At 36.4% G+C, this 15,219-nt stretch overlaps 1 protein-coding gene across 3 annotated transcripts in view; it reads right to left on the bottom strand.

Moving 5' to 3' along the window:
* stxbp5l (syntaxin binding protein 5L) overlaps window positions 1-15,219 on the bottom strand; it is a 173,863-nt gene that overhangs the window by 56,719 nt on the left and 101,925 nt on the right. For all 3 annotated transcript variants that reach the window (XM_067409209.1, XM_067409210.1, XM_067409208.1), the window contains exons 6-7: window positions 3,978-4,041; window positions 1,926-2,009 (exon numbers count right to left, since the gene is read on the bottom strand). In XM_067409209.1, the coding sequence (XP_067265310.1) occupies window positions 1,926-2,009; window positions 3,978-4,041 (148 nt within the window). The remainder of the gene's footprint in view (window positions 1-1,925; window positions 2,010-3,977; window positions 4,042-15,219) is intronic.

Raw genomic sequence — 15,219 nt, forward strand, 5'->3', positions numbered from 1 at the left:
CGTCACCCTCCTCATTCATTTTTCAAAGTTAGACATCAACCTTCAACAGCAATTCATTATAAACAATATATCAAGAAAAAAATCATAAAATTATAAAAGAATGCCTATTTTCCCATTCATTTTTTATAAAAATTGAATAGGGTCGCTAATGACCCGAGGTGTGTATCAGTGTACGTATATATCTTTCTGCAAAACAAAAATTGAATATTTGATGATGGAATAAGTGAAATTCACCTTTATTTCACAAGGTGGCAATGTCTGATACACAGTGATGAAGTGACATTTTGTTTAGACAGAAAACAAAATAATAGGAAATATCATTGGCAAAACTTGAAATGGCTCAGCGATTTACTGCAGAGCAAGTACTGAACGCAATCAAATATGAGTGTCACTGTTGCTTGATAATGGATCTGGTGAAGCTGTCAGCGATCAAAATATCTCAAACTTATTCTCAAAGCGATTATTTGCTGAATGAACTGGGAAATGAGCTCTGTTGAGGACAGTGATGATGGAATAAAAGCTCCAAAATGTAGCAAAATGTGCTTTATTTTATTCTTCTGTAATTGTTACTCTAATATTAGGGGGGGTTTACTTTATTATTTATATTATTATATATATTATATATCACAACAGGTGGAGATCCATCTATGTTAGATATAGAATTGGGTCACTAAAGACCCGAATATGTAAGAATGATTGGCAAAACATTCATGCATTTAAGGGTTAAATTGTAATAATATTCGACAATATTAGCATAAGAAACTTCTTTCAAAAACATTTAAAAATCTTACCAACCAAAAACTTTTGAACAGTAGTGATCATGTTATTGTGGCAAGCATGGCAGGGCTGAGATACGTGAGGGGCTGCCATGAGTAAAGCTGCTGTGAGGGGCTGCCGCTTTACTTTAATTTATGTTTATTTTGTGATTAAAGTTTTACATTCAACTTTGCCGGTTCCTGCCTCCTTCTTCCCTGAAATTTAAACATTGTTACATTGGTGCCGAAAAATCCGGAAGGAAAAAGGGATGCGCTGACATCTCCATTTCCGCTGTAGGGAAGTTGCGGTGGCATTGAGTTGAATTGTGCAGAATCTGCCACCAAGGACGCTCACGGTGGTGGAGCTGGAAGGCTAGGCGAGAGGACGTTATAATCACCTCCATATATATACTGTCCACCAAAGCATGGAAGGGTGGCTGCCGTCGGGTCGAAGAAGGTGTCGATGTCAGTGCTTGCATTCAGCCGCCAGCATGGGTAGGAGCAGGTGCCACAGGAACGGGGCCTCGCTGCCGGATCAGGGAACTGAGCGAGAATAAGGCCGTCCACCTGGAGCATCCAGTGCCACCATCAGGCATTGCAAAGAAGTTCTCCTGGCTGGTTGAGGATGAAGCGGCTCTACGTTTTGGGGACCGGACCTCTCTTTTTTACTCTCTCTCTTCTCTGTCTCTCCTCATCCTTTTGTCTCCTTTTTTCTCACCTCATCTATCCTTACCCCGAGGTGCTGCGGCCGCCATGACGTGAGAGCGCAGTCTCAAGGGTGCCCCTGGCCTGTAACTGGCAATGGGGGTCTACGACAAGCAGGGTGGGGCCGAGATCCATGGGAATGGAGCGGGGCCAGTGGCGCAAGTGATAATGAAGCATTTCCTGTACACCACACCGGTCTCAAGTCTCACGAAGGAGCTCCAGAGGGATAAAAGGAGGAGTGACGATAGTGCAAGGTGAGAGAGGACAAGGCCTGGATTTTATGTTGTGTTATATATTAAAGCGGCAGTAGTCCGTACTTTCGTTTTGTTATTTGTTTATTTTGTGATTAAAGTTTTACGTTAAACGTTCGCCGGTTCTCGCTTCCTTCTTAACTGAACTTTAAACATTGTTACAATTATAATCTATTATGGAAATAATAAAAAAAATAAAAATATTGACACTCACCTCATCATAGTATATCCTGAAGTCAGCCCTTTTAGCCCTCAGGTCCCACATTACTATTGTACCGCTCTCAAAACCTATCAGCAACTGAGGGACACACACAGAAGAGAGAGAAAGAGATAGAGATAGAGAGAGAGAAAGCAAGAGTCTATAAATCTCAACTGAATGGCAATACATAGTGGAAACAGAGCTAAGAGTGTGTAACAAATGTCAATAGCCTTTTGGCTGTTTTGGTTTAGAACAGAACAGACACACTGGTTGGGCACATTTATTATTTAACCGGACATGATGGAGCAAGCGCTGATCAGAACTGACCCTTGCTTCATACTGGGAATCCTTTCTCTGTCACAAACATTGGCAGAAAGTGTGTTGGACAAAAATACTGAATTTAAGAAATGGTTCCGTTTCAGTTCATGAGTGTGAATTTGAACTGAACTATCCACACCTTACAAGAAGTTGACTTGGATGTTTGAATTTTGAAATTTTGTATTTTGGAGTTTGAATTTTGGACCTTAAAATAGATATTTCATCACATTTTGACAGTTCTTCCATTAATTCAAATTCTGATTCACATTCTGTATTCTATTAATTAGACATTGGACTGTCCTCCACCTCTTATATTGTCTCTGTTACAACATGTCTATTTTGTATCCTTTTCCAAAACCTTATCAGTCCTCCAAGCTTGTCTGTATCAATTCCCACAATGCATCTGATCTTCTGTGACTATAGCAGCATGTAACCACAGCGATCTTCCCAGATTCTTTTCTTGGAAGATGATCTTGCTGTACCCACTCCAAAATGCCAATGCCTCCTCCTGGAGATGGCAGATCAGGAAATACCTTAAAAAGGAATAGTTCACCCAGAAATTTTATTTCATCACTCACCTCTATGTCATTCTAACCCTGTATTATATTTTACTTGTATTATGTTCTTCTAGGAAACACAAAAGAAGGACTAAGCCGTTCTTTTTCATACAATGAAAAGTGAATGTCGAATTATACTGTAAAGCATCAAAAGACCTATTGTATGTCTTCAGTAGACTTAAAATATAGTGCATTAATCTCTTGTCCTCTGATTTCTATCATTTTTGGAGCTTGGAAATATAAATCACTATCCACTTTTATTGAACTGCTCAGATTTTCTCTCTAATATTTCCTTTTTTGTTCCACAGAAGAAAGAAAGTCAATAACACTTTAGTATAGGGAACACATGTACCCCCGGTTTCACAGACAAGGCTAAGCTAGTCCTAGACTTAAATGCATATTTTAACTCAAACTGACATACCTTAAAATAAATCAGTGCAATTGTTTTGTCTCAAGATGTACACCAGTGATGTTTTTTTCTGGTGTACGTTTATAAAAGATACTTAAATATCCTAATTGAACTAAGGTTTAATCCTGGATTAGGCTAAGCCCTGTCTGTGAAACCAGGCCATAAACTATTAACTATGACTTTTCATAGTCACACCTAATAAACACCTAATTTACCACTTATTAATAGTTAGTAAGGTAGTTGTTAGGTTTAGGTATTGGGTAGGATTAAGAATGTAGAATAAGGCCATGCAGAACAGGACATTAAAATGTGTTTAATAACTCTTATAAACAGCCAATAATCTAGTAATATGCATGCTAATAAGCAACTAGTTAAAAGACCCTAAAATAAAGTGTTACCAGAAAGTCATACAGAGTTGAAGAACAAGTAGATGAAGATAAAATTGTCATTTCTGGATGAACGTTCATTTACACGATTGTCAATTTGTGTGCATGTAAGAGAGATGTTTAGCATGCACCCTCAATACAAGATGTTAACACCAGTAGTCGGGGTGAACATCAGGTCACATAACAAGTGTATGCGTGCGTGTGTGTATCCTGATGAGTGTTAATGAGTCAGAACTGTGTCAACGCATGCAAAGTACCTTTTATAAAGAACTCCAGCAGTCATGCTAAGGAACACTAATGCATTTTTTCATAATGGGAAGGCTTTGTGCTCACTAGTCCTAAGTTGTTTAAAAAGTTTTGAGCTCTTGATTCAAGAGGGGAAAAATGCATTCCTTACCTTTCCCTCATCTTTTGGACTGTCACTCAGATGAACAACGGGACCTGGATGTGTCTTTGTTGATCTGAGAGGAAGAGAGATAAAAAAAATAATAATAATTTCAAAAGATAACAGGATGATGGAAATGACACATTCTCTGAGCCTGTGGCTTGTAGATCATGTCTGTTAGCTCTGAGGTCATGATGAAATCACCACTTGTTCAGGGGTGTTGCATTTAAAAAAAAAAATATGCAGAGACTAGCAATAGCACAAAGCAAATTGTTAAGTTGTTAGCAAGAATATCCTGTTTCAACAAGACCGAAACACATTACATCCGTCATATCTTTCATGGGGTCTTTTGGGAATAATAACACCAAAGTCAATTAAATAATGATCATGGTGTTGCAGTAATCTCTTGCTTTTAGCCAGAGCATCCAAAAAAACAAAATTGTCCACACACTGAAAGACATACTATTTGACCAAGGCGAGGGTTTATCACAAAAATTACTTTAACATCTACAAGGTGAAAAAAGAGCAAAAAAGTGTCTTAAAAACAGACCAAAGAGCAGACGTTTCAGCTCATGCTTTTTTTTCAGTGCTCATGGAACAAACAGCAACACCACTCTCCTATAGACACAATTACGAATTGTTACCAGCTGAGCTCAATCAATAGGTGGTAGGTGATTACAAAAAAAAAAAACAACAACAACAAAAAAAAAAAAAAAACATGCAAGATCCATCTCTTCATTCAATCCAGTAGGGGGTTTTAACCAGAGCATAAAATTGATGGACAGTTTTTTCAAACATTGAATAGAACAAAAATGTAATAAAGAAGAAGAAGAAGACAACTTTTGTCAAACTCTATGTTACTGGTAAAAGGCAGAAAGTTCTGAAAGTGTTTTCATCAAAATTGGGCACATCAAGGTCTTCTTTTCAGCAGTATTTCACAAGCAAAGAGCGACAGGTTGGAAAATGTGCTCTGACAGCCTCCAGTGAAATGACTTCCCTGGTATTGAGTGAGGATGTGCCAAGTACAAGAGAGATAGAAAAATAGTAAAGTGACCGTCAGAGTGAGATGGACACAAAAGAATTTTATACACACACACACACACACACATACGCACAGACATAATGCCCATTCAGACCAACTGCCAGATGCGGAATGCGACTAAAAAGTGGCCCTGGTCTTTCTGGCACAAAATGGCCCACCACACCTAATCTGCAGCACTCCACACCAAAAGTTTTAGCACCACTCATTAACATAAAAATATTATATAATACAGAAACATAAATGCTATTTAAAATTATTTAATTGAAATAACAGGTCTTTTTCAGCTTATCATTAGTCTCAACCTCAGACGTCACGCCCACGAATGTCTGATGCATATGGCACACTTATCTGGAAACACTTCAGTAGTATCGAAGTCAGCACCTGGTTGGTTGAATTCTACAGGATGTCCGGGAGACGTGTGTCTAGTGTTCTTTAATGGTCTGCTTGGAAACAAATGGCGTGACGCCAAACCCCCTCGTAGAAGAAGAATGCCGTCAAGTTTAGAACTGTGACGAGTGCTTATCAGGATCAAATAAACGATGGATTTTCAAAAGTATGTGAAGTTCGTGGCACCATTGTTGCAATAAATTTGCACAGCTCTTGAATGAATAATTTATAGATGCACATCGGTCTGTTATTGTTGGTACAACGCCTTTCATTTTCACACCCCTAAACCTGATGCGGAACAAAACAAACTCTGATTGGTTGCTTTACATGTCAGTCAAATGTCCTCTTGGATGGTCCTTAGCCAATGAAAGCTGCGATAGAGTCAAGACCTTCTGCTGTCAGTCTGAAGGTCTGGCTACACGAGACTAGCTTATCATTAACATGTTGGCATACTTCTTTAAAGGATTAGTTCACTTCAGAATTAAAATTTCCAGATAATTTACCCACCCCCATTTTATCCAAGATCTTTAAGTCTTTCTTTCTGCAGTTGAAAAGAAATAAGTAGTTTTAGTAGTAGAAGTTAGTAGAAGTTTTTTTTAGGAAAACATTCCATTTTGTCCATATAGTGGACTTCACAAACTGTAGTTTCAATGCAGCTTCAAAGGGTTCTACACAATCCCAGCCAAGGAATAAGGGTCTTGTCTAGCGAAATGATCGGTCATTTTCTAAAAAAAATAAAAACGTATTTACTTTTTCACCACAAATGCTCGTCTTGCACTGCTCTGCCACACATTATGTAATCACGTTGGAAAGGTCACTATTGACGTAGGACTCCATCTCATTTTCTCCTACAACTTCAAAATCATCCGACATCACTGTTTTACGTTGTTTTTATAAAGGCCATTTGACTTAGTCTTTGCACATTTTCTTTGTAAACACTGGATCGGTACTTCCACCTTCAGCCCTTTGTACCCCAGTGAAGTCCACTATATGGAGAAAAATCCTGGAATGTTTTCCTCAAAAACCTTAATTTCTTTTCGACTGAAGAAAGACATAAACATCTTGGATGACATGGGAGGTGAGTAAATTATCAGGAAATTTTAATTCTGAAGTGAACTGATCATTTAAGATATCATTAAGAAATCTTTCCTGGTGCACACTTCATAAAAAATTTTGAAGGATTTTTTCAATTTTTAGGTGAATTATAATAATGCTTCTTTCAAACCTGACAAGGACATACCCAAAATAAAATGGTTGCAGTTCATGAACCCTAGTGTTTTCTGAAAAAAAAAAAAAAAAAAAAAAATAGGTTGTCTTGTCCAAAATAAAAAATAATAATAATAATAATAATAATAAAAAAGAAAGAATTAAAGTTGTAAATATCTAAAGAATATTTTATTTATTATAAAATAATACATATTAATTATTTGCTAATAAGTCTAACATTTTTATATATTAAGATATGACAATTTCAATTTTCTAACTATGACTTATCTTAAACTTAAAATTTAAGCTGCACAATTATTGTAGAAAAAAGTAAATACATTGCTTTTCTAAGGTGCTCAGGTTGCACCTTCCTCACGTCATTTGCTTTATAGGCATACTGAAAATTCTGTCATCGTCTATAACCATCATGTCACTCCAAAACTCCCACAGTTTCCATGGAGTTATTATAAAAATGTCAGAGCTGCTCTTTTTCATAGAACAAAAATATGTAATTATCAGTGTTTTTCAAGTTCAAGTTGCACTTTTGCTTGCATTATTAAAAAAGTTATATTATTAGGTTGGGATTTGAACTTTGGAATGCTGAATGAAAACTGTACCATGAGACTACCATGTCTCACACATATTGAATTTGAGACACACAGATATATATCGCCTAGGGCAGCAAGGGCACACACATGACAACAGATACACATCTCTGTCTGTCTCTGCTGAACTGTAAAAGTTATTGGACTAGTCATTACAGAGATGCTTGGCCAACAAAAGCCAAAGTATCCCATAATGCTTCCAGCCATAAGTTTGTTTCCATAGCAACAAAGAAACTCATTTCATCAACTGATCAGTCACTGTGCAAAATAAAATAAATATAAAGAAGAGTATATAAAACCCCATGTGTATTTGTGTATACTAACCAGTCCGTAATTCAATATTTGTTGTTGTAAAATTGTTTAAGCAAATTTTAAATATCTGCTAAAAATTCATTTTTCATTTGACTGTGTTAGATTAAAAATTAATATTAAGTAGATAAATGAACAGTAGGCTGAAGACCGATACAACTATTCTACTAGGGACGCAACAACTATTCAATAAAATCGTTAATAATCGATAATGAAAATCATTAACAATGATTCTCAATATCGATTAGTTGGCTCCGCCCACAGTGCACGGAAGACTTCCGCCAGTCACGTCAAATTACAGCAATGAATAGGGCATTTCTATGGGCAAAAATGCATCTAAAAAATGTGAAGGAAAGGCTGCTGCTGGAAATGTACGAGATCAAAGCTGATCAAAACATGAGAATTATTTATTTTAAGCTTCAAGCTAATGAATTAGCGTAATGGCTTACCCTGTCAGGCGCTTTGACAGATGCATGTGCGTCCTCAGCGCAAAACATTCATTCTATGGCTATGTCCTTATCTGTAAATGTTAAAAATTCACGTGAGCATTTGCATTTTGCATAAAGACTCGTCCTTAAAGTCTGCATTAAACTTTAAACTTTACTGCATGAGCGCCGGCGTGCGCACCCTCGTCAGACAGGCGGAATGCGGCAGAGAGGGAGACAATTAATATTCAGCACAAAAATATTAATTTTGCTGAAATATCTGTTGTTTAAAGTTAAGATTTTTAATATTTTTAAAAGAAGTTTTGTCTGCTCACCAAGGCTGCATTTACTTAATTAAAAAAAACAGTAATATTGTGAAATATTATTACAATTAAAATAACTGTTTTCTATTTGAAAATATTTGAAAATTAGTATTTTAAAGTATTTTATTCTTGTGTTGGCAAAGCTTAATTTTCTGCATCATTACTTCAGTCTTCAGTGTCACATGATCCTTCAGAAATCATTCTAATATGCCAATTTTCTGCTCAAGAAACATTTAATGTGTACAATTGTACAAAATATTTGTGTACAATATTTTTTTCTGGATTCTTTGATGAAAAGAAAGTTCAAAAGAACAGTGTTTATTTGAAATCTAATCTTTTGTAACATTATAAATGTCTTTACTGTCACTTTTGATTGATTTAATGCATCCTTGCTGAATAAAAGTATTCATTTCTTTAAAAAAAATAAAAATAAAAATTCTTACTGGACCAAACTTTTGAACGGTAGTGTATAATGTTACAAAAGCTTTGTATTTTAGATAAATGCTGTTCCTTTGAACCTTCTATTCATCAAGGAATCCTGCAAAAGTACAGAACTGTTTTCAACACTGATAATAATAACAAATATTTCTTGAGGAACTAATCATCATATTAGAATGATTTCTGAAGGATCATGTGACACTGAAGACTGGAGTAATGATGCTGAAAATTCAGCTTTGCCAACACAAGAATAAATTACTTTGTAAAATATATTTAAATAGAAAACAGTTATTTTAAATTGTAATAATTTTTCATAATATTACTGTTACTAATTACTAATTAAATAAATGTAGCCTTGGTGAGCAGACAAAACTTCTTTTAAAAACATTAAAAATCTTACCTTTTGGATATTATGTGTGAATATTATTTAGAAACTATTTAGTTGTTTCAGTTTTTTATTTTCCTAATAAATGGCAATACCATTTTTAGTTTCAAATGAGTTTTTGATAGAATCCTAAAATATTTGTGTTCTCTCTTTATTATGACAGGTAGTCTAATAAATTACTGTATGTTTTCATAGCATTCAGTTGGAACATTTGTTTGAAGTTCATTGGGCAGGATGTGCAATAATGTTTTTTTTTTTTTTTGTCAATAAAATAAAAATAAATAAAAGTAGGATTTCTATCAGATTAATCGATTAACCGAAAAAATAAATAAATAAATAATCGGACAACTAATCGATTATCAAAATAATCATTAGTTGCAGCCCTATATTCTACCTTCTCTTTCTCAGCTTGTAGCACTTGTACTGATGTTAGTTGGCTTCCCTATGAGAAACAGTCATCACATGTCCCTGCAGAATGTTGAGGATACTTTTGTCTACTCATCATTCTTGAATCAATGCTGCTGAGGCTGCAGGAGATGCAGTTGCCATGAGCAAAATAAGGTAACAAGAGGACAAGTGCACAAGCTATTACGTGACCTAAATTTTATGCCCAGTCTACTCTTGCAATGTACACTCAGACCAAGAATTTTTTATATAACTTTGCGATCGGATAGCATTCACATTCATCTAAATGGCAGTTCCAAACTCCTCACTAGCAATTATTCTTAGATGTTCTGTCAAAGGAAGGAGACAGGAAAATATGACCAACATAAACCCAGCTTCCAAAAAAATTCAAAGGACTTCAAAGTAAAAAGAGGCTTTTTGCCCCCTTGATGTGACATTAACTAGCAGGTGCTAAATGGACCATACAGTACAAACCAGCCAAACTATGACCCAATGGCTCAAACATCCCTAGATTTAAATGCACCATGAAATCCCTAGGTTAAATGCACTAAAAGAAGTACCAAAGCTTGTCAATTATTTTTCTTAGAAAAAAAAATCAGCTGTTTGGGCTCAAAGCAAAACAAAGTCTGGTAAGATCTTTTGAAGTGCTACTTTCATGTCGAAAGCAAAAATGCTGCTGTGATTCTTTATTCAATTATCTGACTTTGCAGCTCTTTTCAGAAAAAAAGAAAAAGAAACATCCACAAGTTTTTGTCATTTAAAGACCATGATTCTTCAGATTAAAATTAAGCAGTGAAGAGGAAGCATTCAGAATATACTTTAATGGTCTTAGTGCATATATCAAATGAGGTGATTCTGTAAGGTGTATATACAGCATATCTAATCTACAAGACAGCTTTTCTGTGTTGTTTTATTACATCGCCTCACAGCCACAGAACAAAAACACATACCTCCGCAAATACCTCATCCACTCCAGTACTCCTTTATCTTTAGTCTGAAGTCCCTTTGTCTACTGCTTGTTTCTCACACAGGCTGCTTCGATCCACACCACTTCTCATAATCGACTGACCTTCAACTCCACCAGTCCACGACCTGTCCATCACACTAACTCCATTTCTGCAATGACTCTTTTCTTGACTCTAGGATTAAGCAGTGCTATTATTTATTTTTCTTGTGAAACCTCCTTCTCCTCATTCTTTATTTTATACCAGGAAGGTAAATACAATAAAACTTTTTAAAAGGGAAATATCTATTTAAAGAGAGAGAGAGAGAGAGAGAGAGAGAGAGAGAGAGAGAGAGAGAGAGAGAGAGAAAATGAACTGTATGAACGAGCAAATTCACTTAAGTGAATCTGACTTCGGTGGTGTAGCTTTATTTCATTTACCAGTATGGCCTACTGGGCCATGCTAACAGGTTAAACCCTGACCCATTAGGAAGATGTGACCAAAATCAAGTAGTTTTGAGTCAGCCAGTGAGACATCGCCTAGAGAGAAGGAAGGGCAACCTTTGGAGAGTGTTTTGACCGCTAGCAGTGTCAAGAAATGATGAAATAGAGTGATTATATTACAGAAAGACAAAGGCAGGAAGGATAAAGGACAGATATGTCATCCCTAAACGAGTCTCTGTCTTGCTGGGCTTCAAATCTAATTTCAGTCTGATGGAATGTCCAGCACAGTGTTGATTCTCTTTTCAGTTTCAGTACTTTGTCTCTGCTCTCTCTATGAGGCTTGTTATTGTGATCTAACACACTGATGTTCATCGTGAGATTGCCATAATGTACTCCTCATCCTCTGTTCATCTCTATCTAGAAGAACACAGCAAGCCATTTAACTTTCCTCTCTAAGCAATTATATCTTTGTAAAATATGCTTTTTTTTATTTCCTTCTGTCCACTGAATATGCTAATATGGTTACATGACTAATTTGATAGTCCATGGGATGCAAACTCAGATCATGGTTCTCTCACGATTCTAAAAAGAACAGAAGATTAGATAATTAAAAACAAAATAACATGTAATTGGTAGAGTCTTTATTGTAAGTGTAACATTAGTTTCAAAGCTCATTTACTCATTTTGATCGCTGCCGCAACATCAGCGTTTATATCTGGCCAGGGTCTGCTAAAATTGACAAGATGTACTTCATCGTTTCTAGGTGGTTGTTACATTATTATGTTTCTTGGGTCTGCACTATTCCCTTCAAAGCAAACAAACAACTGGCAGTTGTGTTGAAGTAAGCCAGAAATGTGCAGGTGCTGCTCAATTTGGCGATATTTAATATTCATATTGACTCATGAGTTGAGTATGTGCACTAAATCTGCGCAGATTACATACATTGAGTGAACATAATTTGTGAAACAAACCCGCCAAATCTTGATCTTGATCTTGTGTGTGTAAAAGCAAACTGTTTAATTACGTTGTGGTTATTATGACATTATAATATAGTAGAACTCAACTTAAATTGTGTTTGTGGTAATATTAGCATTATACAAGTTGTATTTGTAATAAAAATATGTTTGATTCGGTGGAAATAAAGCTAACAACGTTAAATCAAAACAGTCCCAAGCTTTACATATTGATACTTATGCCAATTAAATGAAGGTTATCATAACACTACTTTACGAGATTCTTACGTTAAGGCATGAGGGCAGACCTAGTGGAAATGGCTCTCTTCAGTTATGCATTCACTCTTCCCAGTAGCGTTGTACGAACACACATGCAATGCCAGTAGTTTTTTTGTTTTTTGGAAAACTGAGAAAGCATGATTCTCATGATTTTATTCACCGTGACCCTGTCCAAAGACTGTCCTCGCCGTTGTTGTTTAACTGATTTTGGGATATTGAAAATTGGCAAAACTAATTAATATTCATACACTTAAATTAATGAGCATTTTGCATCACAATCAAGCACATCCCCACCTCCGAACGGTCTTCTCCAAAGTCATAGCTAAACTTATCTCTACACGTCTAACTCTCCAAGCAAGCAAACAGACAGTCACCGTATAAGAAACTCTGTGTGTGTGTGTGTGTGTGTAAAGTGGGCCATACCCTGACAGTAAAAGAGCACAGGATATGTGTGAGTGTGTGTATGTTTACAAAGGACAGAAAAGTAAATTGAGAACAGGAGGTCCCTGCTTATCAGCTGAAAAAGAAAATCAAGCCTCTTCTCCATCACCGTTATCTTCCCTTGCTACCTGTGTGATCGCATAAGCCTTAGGCAACAACACACAGAGATGCATATGCAGCAGCTCATGGTGCAGATCAGAGCGGCTGTCTTTCGCATCCTATTTGGTCATCAAATCCCAAAACACTCATTTATTGTTAACTCATCATTTGAACGCAAACGTGAGGAGCATGCTAATGCTAGCTCACTAGCTGTGAGCGAGCTCTCTCTGTTTGAGTCCAACTTCAAAGGCTATGATAAGAGTCACAGAAGTGCTTTCAGTGCTTGCAATGGTTGCCGTGGCAATGGTGGAAGCAATCTCATTCAGGATAATAGCTTTGAATATTATGGTGAAGAACCGGAAATTGGTTGGTTGCAATTTGGTAAGCGTGATTTGAAAAGCTTGAGGGTACCTAAGGGTATTTTCTGCTGGATAGAAGTGTGTTTGTACAGCTTTTTTTATACAAACAAGATTTGTGCTCTTGTGCATTTGATTTTCTATCTATCTATAGGTGTGTTTAAACTGATAAATGAATCTATCAATCTATCTATCCGTCCGTCCGTCCATCCATCCGTCTGTCTATTTGTAGGAGGATTAAATACATTATCATACTTTGAAAATCAAATTTTTTCTGTTATAATAGCTTCATGTGGGTTGACAAACCGAGTTAGCATCAGAACGCAAGGAAATTCTGGGAAATTAAAACCATTAAAAGCTTTAATAGGCTTGAGAGGCACTGACGCGTGTCTGAAATATCCCGAGAACCATTAGAAGTGAAGTTATGCAAAAACATCAGTCTTGTATAAAAAGATTTGAATATCGTAACAGACAATCCACATTTTAAAACATGCAGCATGACCTAGAACATGAATTTTTTCTATGGCATTTCCAAAGATGTTGAAACAGTCTAAAACAGATTACTTGGAAATGTAGGCGTGACGTTAGCTTACTGCTGCGAGGCAGATCCATGGAGTACTGATTATGTTTAGGATCAGGGTTCCCAGCATGCACAGCAAGCCCTTTAGATATCTTCAGAACAGGCACAGAGGTTTAAGATAAACTGTTCAGAATCAAGACAAGCGCACACCACATGCAGCGATGTTCCTTATGGTTTGAAGAGCTGCACATTTGAAGGGTGTCACACGAAAAAAAAGATGAAAAAACAAATCAGATGGCGCGAGCACTGCAGGCTGAAGGCAACTGATTTCAGTGTAGCACAGCATGGAATTGTTGGAGGTTGTGAGGTTACAGGATCTCAGTTAATCCCTCACACCCAGTTGAATTCCTCTCTAGTTTTCATCTCCCTCACTTATTCATGTTTGAGACAAGAGGAAGAAAAACAAATCTCTGGATTTTCTTCCATCCTTGTACTTGATTTCCTTCAGAGGACGCCTGCTGTCGGCGCACAGGGGCAATGTTTATATTCATATTTATTTATTGAAATGAGCTTCACTTTGCCTCTGTAAAGGGGAATTCTCTCAATACCACAAGTGTGCATGCATTCATCTTCACCTATTCTCAAACATAACTGGAAAACAAAGGCTGCTTTCTTGTTTAAAAACTGACAGGTTTATAGAACACACAAATATAGTCATGAAAGCCATGGCAGAAAACACCACGTACGAACAGCTGGGCAATCGACATGCATTCCACAAAACAATGATGTGTGTCATGATGCAGTCATGGTCAGAATTATTGGCACCCTTAGTAATTATAATCAAAGATGGCTGTGAAAATAAATCTGCAATGTTTATCCTTTTGATCTTTCATTCAAAAAAATTGCAAAAATCTAACTTTTCATTGAAGTAAAACAATGTTTACACAGGGCTCGACAATAAGGACTGCCCGATGGCCCCGGGCCAGTGTGAACTACGCTCGGGACAGTAGACGTACCGGTCACTTGACGATCGGGCCAGTGCTGTAGGGTGTGCGTTATATGTCGTCTATAATATCGTAATTGTTGATTTAACGATCTGAAATTATCGAATATGTCCCTCACTTTACAAAAACACCCATTGAGTGCACACATGCACTACTTGACATAGTCTGGTAGGTTAGAGTAGTGTGTGTGCATATTAAAGTACGCTTTCACTGCGTGATTTAGTCTATTAAAATGCCTTTAAAATGCCCCCCAAAATTCAAGATAAGGGGCAAAAATGCCCCTGTATATATTTCATATATAATTTAATATAGTTAATCAATATTACACAAAGAGTGCCGTTTTTCTCCAAATATTAGCATGATTACAAATGTGATATTTATTTTATTCTGCGTACACTTTAATGAACAAGAACTTAATATCAAGTGACTTACATTTTAGACACCAAATCGTCTGTTTCGCTGTATTTCGCCAACGAAAACAGTTCCAAAGCCCACAGAATTGAAATTTTGCATCTTTGAGCAACACTTCCTGAATGAATCAGCCGCTTGAATGAATCGGTTGAATCTCAATGATTTGCTCATTTATTTAATTTCACACTTAAAGTGTCTTCATTTTTTTTAAATTTCAAATAACAGTATTTAACGTTTTATATTTTCAACATTAAAAACATTTTTATGCATCTGTAACTG

The sequence above is a fragment of the Chanodichthys erythropterus genome, chromosome 14 (assembly GCF_024489055.1).
Source record: "Chanodichthys erythropterus isolate Z2021 chromosome 14, ASM2448905v1, whole genome shotgun sequence".
Classification (NCBI taxonomy): Eukaryota; Metazoa; Chordata; class Actinopteri; order Cypriniformes; family Xenocyprididae; genus Chanodichthys; species Chanodichthys erythropterus.